The 17,825-nt window shown below is 37.0% G+C and overlaps 1 protein-coding gene across 2 annotated transcripts in view; it reads left to right on the plus strand.

The window, feature by feature from the left end:
- The window catches only part of FSTL4 (follistatin like 4), a 467,659-nt gene extending 450,150 nt beyond the window's left edge, over positions 1 to 17,509 (plus strand). For both annotated transcript variants that reach the window (XM_087709547.1, XM_087709548.1), the window contains 5 exons: positions 4,838 to 4,956; positions 5,806 to 5,955; positions 7,597 to 7,704; positions 9,074 to 9,183; positions 13,016 to 17,509. In XM_087709547.1, coding sequence (XP_087565673.1) covers positions 4,838 to 4,956; positions 5,806 to 5,955; positions 7,597 to 7,704; positions 9,074 to 9,183; positions 13,016 to 13,718 — 1,190 coding nt within the window. In that variant the 3' untranslated portion in view covers positions 13,719 to 17,509. The remainder of the gene's footprint in view (positions 1 to 4,837; positions 4,957 to 5,805; positions 5,956 to 7,596; positions 7,705 to 9,073; positions 9,184 to 13,015) is intronic.
- The last annotated feature ends 316 nt before the right edge of the window (positions 17,510 to 17,825 follow it).

Consider the following 17,825-nt stretch of genomic DNA (forward strand, 5'->3'; position numbering starts at 1 on the left):
TTTGGAAAGAGATTTTCTTCAAATTGTGCACAGACAATACAGGGAAGTATCTTTGAAAGCACTGCTGTGCTCTGACCCCCCTTTTTTTCACTTTAAACCAGGGGTGTCCAACCTTGGCATTTTAAAACTGGTGAACTTCAACTCCTAGAATTTCCCAGCTAGCATTCCCGGGAGTTGAAGTCCACACATCTTAAAGTTTCCAAAATTAGGCACCACAGATTTAAATCAGACCTGGCTGGAGCCTTGAGTTACATTAGTGAACAAGGCAGACATAACATGAAAGTCCAAAAGAGTCCAATCAGAGAAAGTAATATAAACCTAATGTTTATTTATTTATTTTTCAATTTCTATGGCCACCCATCTCAAACAAGTTTATATAAAGCTAATAACCCTAACATAAAATTAAGCATAGAAGCTTCACGCTCTTCTCCAGGAGCACCGAGAACCTTTCTGCCTCCGCTGGACTTTGTCTTGATGATGTCACCACAGCTGCCAGGCACAGAAGGACGCAGGTAGCCAGAGCCTTGCTGAGGCAGCCCGGTGGGTGAGCGAATGAGGATCAGGCAGCCTGATCATCCCTCACTCACTGGCTCTCCCACCGCTCTGGCTACCTCTGTTCTTCTGTGCCCAGCAGTTGCGGTGATGTCATCAAGATGAAGTCCAGCAGGTTCTCGATGCTCCTGGACTTTGTCTTGATGACATCGCCGCAGCTGCCAGGTGTGGAAGGTAACCAGAGCCGCACTGTGGCAGCCCAGCAGGTGAGCGAGCAAGTGAGGATCATGCAGCCTGATCCTCCCTTCCTCCTTCCCTCACTCGCTAGGAAGTGCGGAGAAGTCCAGCAGAGGCAGGAAGGTTCTCGGAGCTCTGGGAAGCTGTGAAAGTGACTGGGGAGCGCCGAGAACCTTTCTTCCTCCACTCCACCTTGTGCTCTTCTCCGTGCGCTCCTCACGACTGCAATAGACATCCAGAAGTGTGGCTAATGTGGTGTGGGCTTCCAGACCAACAGCTTCCTCCACTTCTGGATGTCTATTGCAGTCGCGAGGAGCACGTGAAGTCCAGCAGAGGCAGGAAGGTTCTCGCCACTTCCCAGTCACTTTCATGGCTTCCCAGAGCACGGAGGAGCATGTGGGGAAGAGCACCTCCTCCTCTCTCCTCCTCCTCTTCACTCCCCAAAGGCTCCTCTCCTCCTTACCGGAGCTCAACAGGAGCCAGGCACAAGGGATTTCACTGGGAAGGGAGGTGGGGAACCAGTGGGGGGCAGGGACACCCTGGAACGCCCCATGCTTTGCTGGTGGCCACACCTCCTAGGCACATTTGGGGAGGTCCTAGGAGACTGGCCGTGTCACACAAGCTACCTCTCGATAGCAGCAACAGAGTGAGAGGGGGCAGGCACTCCATGACGAACCTCTTCTAACCAGTATGGTAGATTTCTGGAAGCTCTTCTACCGAACTGGTTAGAACCAGCAGGAACCCACCTCTGATACATACATACCCTGTTTCCCTGAAAATAAGACCTCCCTGGATAATAAGCCCTCCCAAAAAATATTACAACGCAGCAGCAGCCATGAGGTGACTACATTCGCCGCCTCCTGCACCTCAAAAGTAATAAGACCTCCTAAAAATAAGGCCAAGTGCTTATTTCAGGGAGTCTTATTTTGGGGGGGAATTCAGCATGGGAATTCTTGTTTAACTTTTAACTTAACAAATGCTGATTATGACCAAATGAGTTCATGGCTAACTTTCTAGACCTTTGGCAGACCTATAAACAGCTTGACATCCTGCTAAATTACTGAAATAATCCATATTGATTGCACCCTGTGATGAAAGGATGTTTCCTTTAGCCCTTAGCATCATAAGGCTTCTTAGGTTGTTTAGAACTGTTATTAAAGACATCAGTAATAGTGCTATAACAGTAGAATGCACTTTGCACTAAAGAAAACCCAAGATATTACACTTTCAGGATCTCCTACAGTTTTCAGCTTGGCTCTTGAGTTCAAGAAGCAGCAGCTTGGGCCTACGGGAACTCCCCCCCCCCTCCTTTCTTCTTTCAGTTCTCTAATGTCCTCATTCATCTCTCATGATATGAAAGTAGGAATAGCCACACATGATTAAGTAGAGAAATAGCAAACAGACAAGTAGACATATAAAATGTCTATTATAAAATGCTGAGAAAATCAGAAAGGCAGTTTTCAGATTAATTTTAAATAAATATAACATCATAGATGATGGCAACAAACGTTGCAGTGCCTTCTGAGTTGCTATGTCAGTTTATTCCTGAATTTTAAAATTTGCTGGCATGGGTTTTTCAGAAAGAGGACAAGACAATCAGACTGCAAATAATGAAAAGACAGCCAGATTATAGATATAATGATAGGAGAAAATTAAATTTTGCTCATCTGCAAAAAGATTGTGAGAACCATTCTTTGTTTATAATGCTCTGCTGTATTGCAGGTTAATATCCCTGGGAGAAAACTTATTCAGTCATGGGGTTACATTATCTTTCTTTGAAATCAATTCAATAGATATTTCAAATGGGGGGAGGGAGAGAAAGAAACAAGGATGTTCCTTGGAAGAGAATGCTATGTGAAATGAAGAATTCTAAAAGCCCATTTGGAGCTAAACTCTGTTCATTGAAACAAAATACTGTACTTTATAAAAGTAGACATAATTTTTACCAATTGAAACACTGGCTCTCATGGAATTCAGACAACAATATGCAGTATTCCAATAGAAAATGTATTATGAATGTGTGTTTGCATCACTAATACATAAACAACATTAAATACATTCTTGATATTACCATTAGCAACTGTTTTAAGAATGTGACATATCAAATCCAGAATGTGGATCGTGTATTTTTATCAAAACAGTCATGCAGAATAGGAAGTCAGCATGCATGAACTATTCATAATTCTCAATTACACATAAATTACTGCATGATTGTTACAATTTGATTAAAAATCTCCCAATTTTATATACCTGCAGAAATGTGCACTCATTTCATCAGAGGCCAAACTCCACCTTCCAAATGTGCATATTTAAATTCTTGTTGAATGGGAATGGAAAAGTTTCTCAGTAATGAACTGTTATCTAAGAAACTTTGGGCCAAAGAGTCTTTAACTGATCCACAGGAATTAAAGCTGCCAGGCATTATCTATGCTTTCAGAAATGCATGGTTCTGCACTCCAGCATCACATCTAAGCTTCATTCTTCTAGACCCATTTTGATGCCTTTACTGGGGTATTTCTGTGATATAATTAGGAGGCTGAAACATCATAAGATTGAATAATCCGGGTACCATTGTGTTTCTTTGCTCTATTTTTCTGCAAGTTCACATCCATTAACCAAGAAAATAAGTATTATCTGGAACTGTTCTTTTTTTTTAAGCAATTATCCCAATCAAAGGCCTTTTAAAATTATTAAACTGTCTCTGATTCTGACAATGTACTCTCAGTTGTAGTAATAGTATGATTTGAATTATCTCTCCTTGAAATAATTGGGAGTGACAGTGATTAACCTAAACTGGATTAATATCCAGTCCTGGAAGCATGTGATCTACTCCAGAACATTTCTAGTCTGAACAGGACTTGGAGATCACTAGCTGAAGCAGAATTACTATCTACAACAGCTGATATTTTAAATTAATATATGTGTACATTCCATGCAAAAAAACCCCAAGAAGTAGTAAAACAAAATTTGACCACAACAGAACTATGGATGTTTGGCAGATAAGTACACTATCAATATCACTTGGAATGACAGTAGCCATTACAAAACAGCCAGTATAAATCTGTACTCTGATCATGTGTATTGATTGGATTGCTGAAAAATGATGGAAAAGCTGCTCAATACAGCATACAATGTATTTATTACTGCTTCTGCATGTAATGGAAAATGAAGTCCTCTGCCTAAGTCATGGGACATTCTGATGAAGCACAAATGTAGAATGCAATCTTTTTACTAGCAGCTCATTGACAAATTATTTTTCTCAAACTTCTGGAATGCCCCAGTTTTCACAGATGAGTGCTGTTGCAATGCTAAAAGGTTCCATATTTGTGAATTAGAGTTTGCAAAATTTCAAAAATGTCTTTGCTTTGGCGGCTATGAGAACTGACCGATCCCCAAAAGCTATTGGACACCAAACAAAATATTCCCTGAAACCCATAGATAACACGCATTGCTTCAGTTTGCAACTATGTGCAATCCATTATAGAATTCCTGCCTTTGAGGCATTTTTCTAAAACACCAAAATGGTTAGAGGTCCCTTTTTTCATGTAAAAGAAGGAAATCAGAGCCGAGGTGGCGCAGTGGTTAGAGTGCAGTACTGCAGGCCACTTCAGCTGACTGCTATCTGCAGTTCAGCGGTTCAAATCTCACCGACTCAAGGTTGACTCAGCTTTCCATCCTTCCGAGGTGGAGGAAATGAGGACCCAGACTGTGGGGGCAATATGCTGACTCTGTAAACCGCTTAGAGAGGGCTGAAAGCCCTATGAAGCAGTACATAAGTCTAACTGCTATTGCTATTGCTAATCTGTTTGTCTGATCAACAGACTCATTATCCCAGTTCCTTATTTGAAGTTTTGACTGATACCACCAAGGCAAAACATTTTTGGGTCTACCTATACCTCTTTTCCCACACCTTGAAGCCGTACTTGTGATATGAACTTTAATTTTGTGAATGCACCAAAAGCATCCTAATTTTTAGGTGTTTTTCCTTTTCCTTCCAGCCTTTCTTTGTTAGTACTTTCCTTTTCTGGTTTGGCTTTCATTTTGCTTTTGGACATAGGAAATATGACTTTTCTTCCCTTGCTCTTTTTGTTCTGCTTTTTTCTTCAAGGGCTCAGTGTGGGAAGCATGTTCTATGTCTTTTCTGAGGACGGAATCACAATAATTCAGCCAACTGACTGTGAGATCCAGAGACATATCAAACCAAATGAGAAAGTGTTTGCCAGTTATGTAAGTCTGGGATTATGATTAATATTCAGAGTATTGATAATGTTGCTCTAATTCAGGGATTCTTAAATTCTGTAGATATGGTGGCTTCTAACATAAATGATATATCCCCTATAAACAACATTTCTTGATGATGTGTTGAGGAAATAAATTCACTTCTTAGTTTTAATAATTAAATCTTAATCTATATACTAGATGAATTTGCAAATTTTGTGGTACTGTAATGATTTGTAAAAGGAGCAATCACAAAATGAATTTTTAACAGTGTCCCTTCTTGCCTGTGCAAGCCACATCAAGGGATTTTTTTTTTTAAAAAAATATTGTGATAACCTTCCCCCAATTTGCTCTAAGGTGGAATCCCTCTGGAGGACCAAATTTATCGGCTTTCAAGCCACAGACTGAGAAACATGAGCCTAATTTGAGCCTCATTTAATTGAGAAACCTGAACCTAATTGAATTATGAAAAGGGAGAACAAGTTATACAAATGTGTATGACTAAAAAAGTACAAAGATGAGTTTGGCACTTGTTTGTTGATATGATACATTGCATTTGGCGATAGAAAATGCAATTTTGAATGCAGATCCAATCTGAAAGTGTATGTTCATGCTGGAGAGAGATGCTTTGCGTTTTGGGGAAACAAGGTGGATTATGCATCTAAATAATAAATAAAATAAAATTCAAAGTATTGCATACTAAAGAGCACAAGGCTGTTTCTAGTACAAGCAAGAACATTTCTGTACTTAAACAAGTGCATAATTTTTACTTAACATCCTCAGGTTTGGGGAGGGAGGATTCCCTCTTTGTGAATACATTTGACAGAGATTCAAACTCTATTCCTCTTTTTATTTCAGGCAGATATCTGTCCTACTCTTGAAGGTGAAGTTGTTCAGTCTTGCCTCTGGGCTTCTGCTGTCAATGTTAGAGACAAATATATTTATGTTACTCAGCCTAAGTGGAATAGAATAATGGTCCTTGATATTCAGACACAGAAAATCATTCAGGTAATCTTACAGTGACAACTAGTTGTTTTAAGATGGGGAAAATAGCCTTCACAGTGCAAAGAATTTTGCTGTTTCCCTGAGGAAATTCTAGCTACTGCCTTAACCATGGCTTACAGTCTACTGTTTGGTCTGTTTGTTGAGGGGGGAAACCCCTATTTGCAGCTTGTTATAAAAATGACAAGGCTTCTATTACAAACAAGATAAAATGGCCAGTAGAAAAAGGATCATTTTCTACTGCACTCTTCTAATGGGTTCTAAAAAAATCAATGAACATATGCATGTACGATTCTCAGGATTTGCTGACTGAAATTATTTTCTTGTACCAATATTCAATATAACACTGTATGTATGTGACCATATCTAATGTATAAGTACATCAAGGTTCTATCCTGTTGTAAAAATATATGTAGCACGTGAAGCCTGATCTTTGCACATCACCCTTGCTAGATCCAGTTGAGTACAATGGAAACCAATAATAAGGTTTTCCACAGCAATGACTTCATATGCACTGAAATTAGTAACATTAACTTCCAAATAGTCATTCCATTCCATTGATTTTCATCATGACATGGTGTAATATATGATGTGTTTTCTTCATCTGAGGTTTCACCTACAATTAAAAAACGCTAAGGATCAGATGATTTTTACTGTGTCCTGATGTATAAAACTGTAGAACACAAAGAAGGCATACTTTCTTTTTCACATGAGTGTGTGTGTGTGTGTATATATACATGTATCTTTCATCATATATATATATATATATATATATATATATATATATATATATGCTTTTTATTTGTGCTGATAAATAAATAAAGGAAGACTAGTATAGATCTATTTCAAGCTATTTAGCTCTCATCAGCTAGCCATATATATGTTGTTTGTGTGTGTGTGTGTGTGTGTGTGTGTGTGCGCGTGCGCGCGTGCGCGCGTGCATATATATACAGAAAACAAATATATATATTCATTCGTATTCGGGTCTTTTCCTGTGTAAGATTGAGATTGCACGAAGCCGAAAACACCAGCCTGAAGATGGCGAGTGGGACCTTGCCGAAATGTTGCCAAGACAATCTCAATCTTACACGGGAAAATACCCAAATACAACAAGACCATATATATATACAAGAAAGAAAGAAAGAAAGAAAGAAAGAAAGAAAGAAAGAAAGAAAGAAAGAAAGAAAGAAAGAAAGAAAGAAAGAAAGAAAGAAAGAAAAGCTTTGAGAAAATAGGAAGCACTTTACAGTGCAGGGGACATTCCAAAGCTCCTCATTGTTGGATGTACTGAACTCTGTATGGAGAAAAGCCACTAGACTTAGGTTTTCTGTTGATACCAATGGCGTGAAATTGCATATGTAACAATGATGTTGGAGGACCATCTGCAGGATGATATCATAGATGACATTAGTACTACTAATATAAGGACCAGGTCTCAGTAGGCCGTGAGGTCTTCTACAGGGTATTTACAGTAGAAATGGTAGTCTTATGTTGTCTAATTTTAATAGAAAATGGAAAACATGTCCAGCAATTCTCATTCGCAGTTTGATAACTGCGCTAGTTTCCAGATTCAGAGACTGCATTCCCTCTTTATGAAAAAGAACTAACACAATTGGTTTTTGTTGTTGTTTTGTTGTTTCTTTGAAGTCTCTGGATGTTGATCCTCTGCCAGTGAAGTTACATTATGATAAATCACATGACCAAATATGGATACTTAGCTGGGGGAATATGAAGAAATCCCATCCAACATTACAGGTACATTTCCAATGAGTTTAATGTGTATTGTATTCCAATGTGTATTTATAGTTTTCTATAAACAGGATTTTAAAAATAGAAATGTAATTGTTCGTTTGCATACCAATTTTGCACCCTCCTCTGCTCCTCCTGTTTTATTTTGAGCAGTCTGAAAACAGGACTGACAGACAGAAACGTGCTCGTTGAAAGGTACTGTCAATTTCAGTGTCACTGGGTGAATATCACAGTGATATTCAACATCACTGAGAAGTTTTGGATCTCCAAGAATTGTCACTTAATGAAAGAGCAAGAGAAAATGCTTTTTGTTGAGTTGTTCTCTTCTTCAGCCTCTTGCTTCATTCTCCTTAGTTTTGGAGGAGATGATCCCCCAGAATAGATTCTGGAGGTGGGGGCGAGGAGATGATGAAGGAAAGAAGAATTAGCAATCTCTTTCTTTATCTTGTTTGCAAGATCTCCACTAGATCAAAATCAATCCTTCAAGCATAATGGGATCATAGAAGTCCACCACCCATTCTTCTTATCATCATTTTATCAGACATCACTTTTAATTATTAGCAGTTAGTTTTGGAGTTATCCTAAACATGAGTTCTCTCCTTTTATTTCTTTTATTTTGAATTATTTTCTTCCTCTTATTTCTTTTCATTTCCTCCATCCAGAAAACCCATCATCCTTCCCTTGTGCCACAGTCTAGTTGTGGATTGAAAGCCATCATAAAAGACACCACATTTAAAGAATTCGGGGTTGTGGAATTGATTCCCATCTCCCAAATGTACTGGGTCTCTTGGAGAAGCTTAAATAAGCTTGAATCTTACCAAACTGTTTTTCTTTGCTACACAGAACATGTTTTGTATGAATACTCTTATCTTTGCCAGTTCCCTAGGTATTGTAATTTGCATTATTGAAATAAACAAAACAAAAAAGGGATTCTAGAAAGACAAGTGTAAGTGTAGATTACCTTCCAGCTCTGTAGAGACAGAAAGAAAGATGTCCCTACACAATTCTAGTATAAGCCCTACTCAAAGCCTTCCATTTATTCTCATAGAAACCTATGGACTTGTGTTGCTTGTTCTTATAACTAATGATACCTTCATTCTCTGTCTACCCATTGTAATAGTGACCAAGACATATCTGTATGCAAATGATCATGGCACAAAGGCCCTGGCAGCCGAAAACAGAGCTTGGGAGCCTGTTTTCGCTGGCAGAAGCACCACGGGATCGGTCCTTTGCTGTTTCCAGGGTAGCCCCACAGGCCAGATCTAAGTACCCTGCAGGCCAGATCTGAGTCCTGGGCCTTGAGTTTGACACCCCTGTTCTAGATATTTATTTCAGTACTTCCTTTCTTGCTCCAATGTTTGTTTGTTCATGGTAGGTAATATCAGAAGCAAGTACAGGAGAGAACCAGCAGATCATTGGTACCCACCTGACTGGAATGGATGATTATTTTATTCCATCTACAAATCTGATTATCAATCACATCAGGTAAGAGTTCTCTAACAGCTGTACCTTTGGTCTAACAATTCTTCTGAGTCAAAGATAATAGTGCTTTGATTTTGTACTCTTGCAAAAAAAAAAACTCATGAAGAAGACATAACATCTTCTGTAAAGCCTCTTGACAGTATAAAAATAGGATATGATATCAGGCAGACAGAATGGACCCCAAGAAGCAATGGAGCAGTCATTGGGAAAACCCTGATCTAGTCATAAAGCAATATCATCAATGTTTATGAAGCCAATTGATTGTACAATATGCAGAATCATTTCCAGTAAGTTGCCAAAAGTTTGCCATGACAACACAACACTATTTTTGTTGTTATTTGTTTTAATGAAGGGGGAAAAAACTATGCTTTGTTTTAATTTCAGAAATTGTATATGTTTGCTTTAAATAGTAATATACATTTGCACAGGCAATGGTGACATATAAATTATTATCATTTATATATGTATACAAATACACATATGTATACTAATATTCCAATTCTAGATGTTTATTTTAATTTTAATTAGCATATGATATCTACAGAGATCATGCAATCACTGATATACAAATTCAAATTAAATAAAGCATCATACAAAATCTATTTTGTTACATATAAACATACTATATATATATATATATATATATATATATATATATATATATATATATATATATATATATATATATATATATATATATATATATATATATATATATATATATATATATATATTGTATGCAAGTTTTTGGATGGATGGATGGATGGAGAACATACATACAGTAGAGAGATATATATAACAAAATATGTGGACAATATAATAAAATAAAATATTAAATTAATGTAAAACTAAAATAAAATCACAATAATAGAGATCCATAGAATTGCAATGGGATTCCAGGTGTAACCTAGGTGATGTGGGGTTTTGCAGTAATTAAATTGTTGGAATAAAGCTCAGCAAACCTGAGTCATGTAAATTGGCTAGATAACTTTGACCTGCTGCCGCCACCACCACCACCACCACCACCACCACCATCCAAATCATATCACAGGATTGCTATAGTGGGGATAACCTGAAATGGAATCTCTAGGTCAATTACCCTGAGGTCTTGGAGGAAAGGAGTAATGTAAATGTAATAAATAGAGTTTGTTCATGAGCAGATTTGTTATCTGACCATGAAAAAAGGTAGCTCTCCCTTCTTGCCACTGCTCTGATGAGAAAAGCATGTCTTGTATGTTTCAAGTCAGACCATGAATGACTTGGAATAGGCCCATAACTACCATGGTGGCCATGAACTCCCGAGGTGCTGCCAAGGCTAGTCCCAGGGAGAGCACATTGAAGTCCTTCATGATTATAAGCCTGGAGAATTCCACAGTCAGCCTTGAGATGGCATCCCACAGCTCAGGCAGGGAGCTTACCATGGGATGCTGTTAGAGTAATACCAATCCCAAGTGATCTTGAGAGCCTATCTTCAATTTTTCAATTTAGATTTCAAGTTTTCAAGAAGTTAGCACACATTTGCATGTCAACTCAAACAATGATTTAGCAACCAATGATTTAAGGTCCAAAAATGGAATGAGCTAGAGTCAGCTAAGACAGGTGGTGGAGCTTGGAAGAATCCCTGTCCTGTATCATAAGGAATGATAAAAGTATTGATGTCAATATAAATTGATGATTTTTGAAGCTGCCTCCTTGAGGAAATCATAATTAGTAATGTTCAAAATCTGGGTTTGAACAACAACAACAAAATCTAGCCACCCAGAGGAAAAAAATGGAGGGAATGTACAGAAAATGCTTGAATGCTTATTTAATAACAGCAGGTGCATCATTGATCTGTCTCATTCACCTGTCAATGTAACCGTGGGTATGTCTCCTATGAAATCTCCATGAGCAGATAAATCTGACTACCAGATGTCTTTTTAGACCCATGTTTCTCAAACTTGGCAGCTTTTAGGTATGTAAACCTCAACTCCCAGAATTCCCCAGTCAGCCTTGAGGAAAGAAGTTGAAATCTATGTATCTTAAAGTTACCATTGGTTTATACTGCAGCCTTACATTTTTGTGAGCATAGATGATCTTTAAACAAAGTATTTTTTCTTTAAAATGCACTTCAATGCATCCTGATACAAAGGAACAGCAGGCATAATCTTATTACTCCTTAGCCACAAACCATTTTCATTTTCTGCACTAGATTTCTTTTTTAATTTGTAATTGAGGCAAGACAAACTAAATCCCAGGGTTATTTGTAGGATCAGAGAATATAAAACTGTTTTTCTTAAGGAATGGATTTTTATGCATGATATTGTGCAGCTTTCAACTCTATTTTTTCTGTTTACACATACACACAAACACATAATTATGCACTATCCACCACAATCCCAAAACTCTTTGTTGTTTACAATAATGATTATTATTTGGAGAAAGAATACGTTTCTATGTGCTAGAACTGTCAGAAATATGGTTTTCAATCAAAAGTATTGGAACATTAGGATCTGGGGAGAAAAATCACAAACTATAGTTTGGGATTGAGAAATTACAAAAACCCATTCCAAATTAATGCTGCTATATATCTGGCTTTTGTGGTCATCCAGATTTGGTAGTCCAAATACCATAATCTTATTATTTTGATTTCTCCAGGTGGAGGGACCATCCATGTAGTACATTTTCTATTAATTTAAGTCACAATGGGAGATACCATTTTTTCAATTCAAGACAGATTGCACCATTTAATGTTTCTTCAACTCTTCTAGCACTCTTCCACCTCATTCTGTTTAATAAGCATTTTCTGCAAAGGAAGGACGGGTTTAAAGGGTACCAGGATATATGGTCATCTCCCCCTCCCCCCAAAAAAATCTACCATCATATGTGTCCCCAGCTAGTTTTTCTATATAGACATTTATATTTTGCAATGGATGTAGATTTAGTAAACCCTTTGATTTCAAATGTCTATGCTACCAATGAGAACACTGAGAAAAGACTTACATATCTTGAAAAAAATAGTTTTCTGTATCACTTATTGAGGTCTGGTTTATGTTAGTCTGATATATTTAAAAATCTTTATGCAATGGAAACATACATTAAGACACTGAAAAGCAGTAATCAGAAGGATAATGCTATTTTTTTTCCAGCAAGAGGCTTAAAGCAAATGCTAGAAGCAATGATCTTCCGCTATTACCCAAAAATGTCCTCGGGCATTTCACCATTTCACTCTCTTGAAATCTTGAAAGCACAGAATCCATTTATTCCATAGTACAAAACCTGACAGTGTGCTATTTCACCTTTAATGTCTTTCTTCCATGAATATCTCTGTGTGTCCAACTAAATATATTCTATTGCAGCTCAGAATTAAGCTCTATGTGGCATTAAACAAGGTAAAATTTCTTTGCTTCATTCCTTTCTGTGATCAAAATACAGTGTGACATTTGATCTAAGCAAGGTTGGGTAAGATGAGGCTCCAGAATTGGGGGTTGCCCAAAGCTTCTGCAGAGTTTTCATCAAAGTTTCACTGTGACAGATGAGACATTATTAAAGATGTGGCAATGGTCATACTAAATATTTGAAATTAATTTATTGTTCATGGTGTCTAATTTCTGTGCTCACTTCACTCAGTGTTTATGATGTTCACTCCAAATTTTTGGAAGGTGGGCCATAGTGTCTCATACCTGAGACTGAAGTTTGGCATTTCACCTCAAAATTGTGTGCTATAAAGGTTGTTTTTTTTAAAATGAATGTTGGTTTTGAGCGCTTGGGCACCATAAACTTGTTCACTCCTGAATGGAACCATGTTTCTTAAAGTGCATAATTAGTTATACCATGTTTTGCCTTTTATTTACAGGTTTGGTTTCATCTTCAATAAGTCAAAGGCTGCCGTTCACAAAATTGATCTGGAAACCATGGCTCCTATCAAAACTATCAGCTTTGGAAACTACAGCTGCCTGCCCCAAGCCATGGCCTACACACACTTGGGAGGTTATTTCTTTGTGCAGTGCAAAGCAAACAAGTCCATCCCGAGAATTCTGCAACTTATCATTGACAGTGTTACAGATTCTGTTATTGGTCCCAATGATGATGTATCAGGTACTCCCTACATCTCTCCAGATGGACGTTATTTGGTCAGTGCAGATGAAGAGAGTAGGAGGATCAGAGTCCAGGCCATAACTGTCCAAGGAGAAATCAAGTTGATTTATGATTTACAAACCTCTATGCACATATCTCATCTGACATTCCAATCCTCTTTCACTGAAGCCAATCAGTATTATATTTATGCTTCTTCACATTTGCAAACAGATGTGCTTTTTATTGAGTTGTCGACAGGGAAAATGGACCTCTTGAAGAACTTAAAAGACCCTATCAGACCTAAAGACTGGCCCTGGAACAGCTACAACAGAATTATCCAAGACAGTGGATTATTTGGTCAATACCTTCTAACACCAGCAAAGAGTTCACTCTTTATAATTAATGGCAGACAAAATACATTACGCTGTGAAGTTTCAGGAATCAAGAAGGGCAACACAGTAGTCTGGGTAGGAGATGTATGAAAAATATACAAAAGGAAAAAGAAACCAGAACTTTCAGGAAAAAAAAAAAGGACTGATTGAACATTTAACTGCAGCGAAAAAATATATATGCAGTAGCATTGTATATTTTTACACTGAGGGGGGAAACTGGTATACATTTCACAGTAGAAGACTGGCCTATTGCAAATAGGGTATGATCTGATAATTGGAATTGGTTGTACTAGGAATTTATGTTGAGTCGGATTTAATGACTTAATGTATGGGATATACCCTGGGAAAGGAATGATTCACCTGAGATGCGATAAGTGACATCCTACAGAGCCTCACTTTTATCTTGAAAGGCTGATCAATCTTTCGGTTCTCTCTAGGCAATCGGTTTTCATTCTGTTACTCCAACATAACATTTTGTATACAACATTGTGCCATGTGGCATGAGATCAACCCTGTCACTTAGATATTTTATTTTTACAAGGATGGAAGAGCTGGAGGAATTTAGACTTTATAGAGCTATTCATGTCAAAGGTTTCTGGAATCATTCTGTATACTAGATAATATCAAGGCAAAAGGTTTGCCTATTTTAAAAGGCAAACTCATTCATCTAAAAACAGACTGGGGCAGTAAGGTGAAAAACTGAAGTATGTGTTGTTTCAACGTCTACTACTCCTACATATTTCAAGGGTGGCAGCCTTTTCCCCGGTCCCTCTCTTATCCTGAGGGTATTGTACTGAAGACACTGCAGTCAACACTAAAGGCAACACTTAAGAAGTGACAAATCAAGGATAGAGAGGGAAGTATGAAACTGATTCAGAAAAATGGAAAGAAAGAAATACTGGATGTAGTCCAGATGTAATCATGCTTGGAACAGACCAACTGAAATTGTTAGGCGTAGGATTTCCATTGTAAGCCATGGTTTTTTCTCTTTAGATAATACAGTTCCTTTAAAGGGTAAAATTTATATGGACACACACGCACGCACGCACACACGCACATACACACGTATAACCAAATGATATTGTATTAGATCGTTCTCTCAGACCTAACCCAAGCATGTGTACCTGATGTAGCCGGAGTTGCAGAACCTCCTGATCTAGGAAACTTTGTTTAAGGTGTCAATAAATGAACAAATATGCAAATATCTTCTATGTAATCCACAGAGAGAGATATTAAGTTTATTTTTTGAACAGCATCAGCCATACAAAGTGTACAAAAATAAGCTGCTATTTTAGCATTAGAGAAAAGAAGCAGTACAATGTTTCCAGTGCAGAAACATTTTTCAGAAAGCATTTATTCCCCTTCATTTAAAATTTACCATTCGTCAAAGAAATTGGGCCCTTCGTAGAAACAATAGATACATCTTTAAAAGCACTCTTTTTAATAGCATATTTTTGTGCAGAAAACTTTTAGCTTTTATATAAATCAGACATATCTGTCATCTAGGATCTTAGGAAGAAAAGCCTTTTAAAAAAAATCTATCTATTCCATTTTGCTGTTCTTCATATTATTCTTTCATTCATAATGTCCTCATTTTTAGTCAATTCGAATTTAGTTATGAAACACAGAATAAAGTAACACTTACTTAATGAACTAAAAGGGAAAGGGGATGCCTGTTAAAGTAAAGCATCCATTAAATCAGAATGAGATTTTATATCTGCAGATTTTACACATCTATACATGCATAAAATGGGAATAGCGATTTACACATGCATAATTGATATATTGTATGCATGGATAAAATGGTGCATGGGATTGTTATGTATGTGTAAATGGCAAATGGGTTTTTATGCATGCACAGAACCATACAGTATACTGACAGATTTTGTTTATTGCATCTGAAGAGCATTAAAGCAAAATTTTACTGCAATTTAACAGAAATTAAGATATACCAATAATGCGAAGACACTAAGACTTGTGCATTGACTCAACATAGAATGCGAATACACTTGCCCATTTAAAAAGACGTGATGTAAATGCATCTTGTTAAGAAAGAAAACTCTAAATAAATACATTTGGAATACAGATACACGCACAAATATGAAGTCCCATTGTACCTTAAGTCAGGAGAGCTCAGATCCCTTTATCTGATGTGTTTATTCTTGATGCATTTTAAAATACAACTTCAATTGGGTTTAATATATTTTCCATAAGGTTTGGTGAGTTTTCCATAAGGTTGGTGAGTTTCCTCCCACCCCACCTGCAAAGGGATTTTGTTGACTGGGTTTTATATTTATTCAATATATATGGTAATAACTTGAAAAGTACCCTCTTTAATCATTTTTGCAAGAAATGAAACCACTGTGTTTTAGAAGCACAACATTATTTCTGCCAAGCAGACAGTAACCGTCTTTAATTTGATTGATGATTATGTGCCAAGGGCTTTAAAGTGTATATCTATGTGCACTAAGATATTCTGTTCCAAAGGGGATCCCTGCTTCTATGGGCTGAATATGCAGAACATAGTACCATGGATGCCCCACAATCCTTCATCAGTCCTACGGCAGTCTTATCCAACCTTGCTGGCAGATGATTTCTGGGAGTTGAAGTCCATGCATTGGGGGAGTGAGGAGTGAGGAGACAGATTAGGCATATTGATAAGACAGGTATTTGAACTTCTAAGCGGTTTGACATGCTTAATATCAAGAACCCAAATCCACGTTTTCAACTGTATGGAATAAGACAAATATTTCTCTATTACATATTAGCCTTTCCTGAGAGATTTCTATCTCTGGCCATCTACTAATGGATATCTCAGGTAGACTGAATCCATATTATAAATGTAAGCCACTTCATTTTGTTAAAATGCTTTGAGAACCATGTAATCATATTTGAGGATCTACAAATTGTTGACTAAGAATTCTTAGTGTATCCTTCCCTCTACTCATCAGTCTTCCATTTTCATTATTCACTCATGGGAGCTACTAAAAGTGGAAACCAACCAAATTCTGAAGTATTGATACAACTTAAAAACATTTTTCCCATTTTTGAAAGAAACAGGAGAACAATGAGGTCTTCTAAATTGATGAATGACAGAATTCTTGCACTCCACTCCTTAACTTTCCAGAAATAAAATAGGATATGACAGATGTTACAAAAAAAGCAAAGTAGTAGGGGTTGTGCCCTCTCTTGTCCCAATGTGATCAGTGGTAAAATACACTCCCTCCTCCCTAAAGCCACTATTTTTTTTCCTATGAGCCATAGGAAATTAGAATTCAGACATTAAATATTGGATGTATGCTCCATTTGGAAATATTGTAAAGTAAAGCTGCATCCTATTTATTGTCAAGGTGATTTATTGAGTGCTGCTTTATTATTCCATTTTTATTATTTTTCAATAAGTTGAGTTGCCCATCAATTAAAACTTTTGTGACATAGATACAGGAAAAAAAAAATGTTGATTTTTTTTTAAAAAAAATCCTTGTAAATATCTGTTGAGGTAAATATTCTTGAAATTCAGATATGAAGGGTGTGTAATAAGCTTCACTGCTTTCTGTTTACTTTTACTACACTGCACTAGAGTGAATTCAAATGTTAATTTTCCAAAGATGCCTCTGTGACTTTCTTCTTTCGCCCTCAAGTTCTATTGATGTGTGTTCTAAATATCCAAATGACCTCATCCTACTTAGAAAATGATAATTAATTTAGGTGCATCACATAACTTGTGAACAGTTCCAATGATGTTTGATCTAACTGAAAAGTGTGCACATTTCATAATCATTATTCTGAGATCACAATTTCTCTGTACCACAAAAGGTGAACATTGAGTTTGTTTCCTTACAACTCTTGTTTCTCAAGCTTATTAAATCTCATTTGGTTGCATTTCCTGATTTATTTCTTTTGTCTGCCCGCACATGACATCTGGATACCACTTCCTATCCTTTGTCTGCCAAAAATTAATAGTGACAGTCACTAAGGGGAAATAATCTAGATTGGAATAGCATGTAATTAGCTATCCTAACATGCTTATATGTCATTAAAAGTTTTATTGGATGGACAATGATTTCGATGAGCTGATTTAAGATAATGATCAAAGCCCTGGTATCCAATGCAATGTTTTTTTTCACTACTTAAATAAAGGACAGTATGAAAGAGTTGTCATGATCTACCTTGCTAGTAATAGTTCATTTTTCTTTT

Source organism: Thamnophis sirtalis, unplaced genomic scaffold, assembly GCF_051295495.1.
Source record: "Thamnophis sirtalis isolate CommonGarterSnake01/CBP01778 unplaced genomic scaffold, rThaSir2_p1.2 scaffold_3, whole genome shotgun sequence".
NCBI classification, from domain to species: domain Eukaryota; kingdom Metazoa; phylum Chordata; class Lepidosauria; order Squamata; family Natricidae; genus Thamnophis; species Thamnophis sirtalis.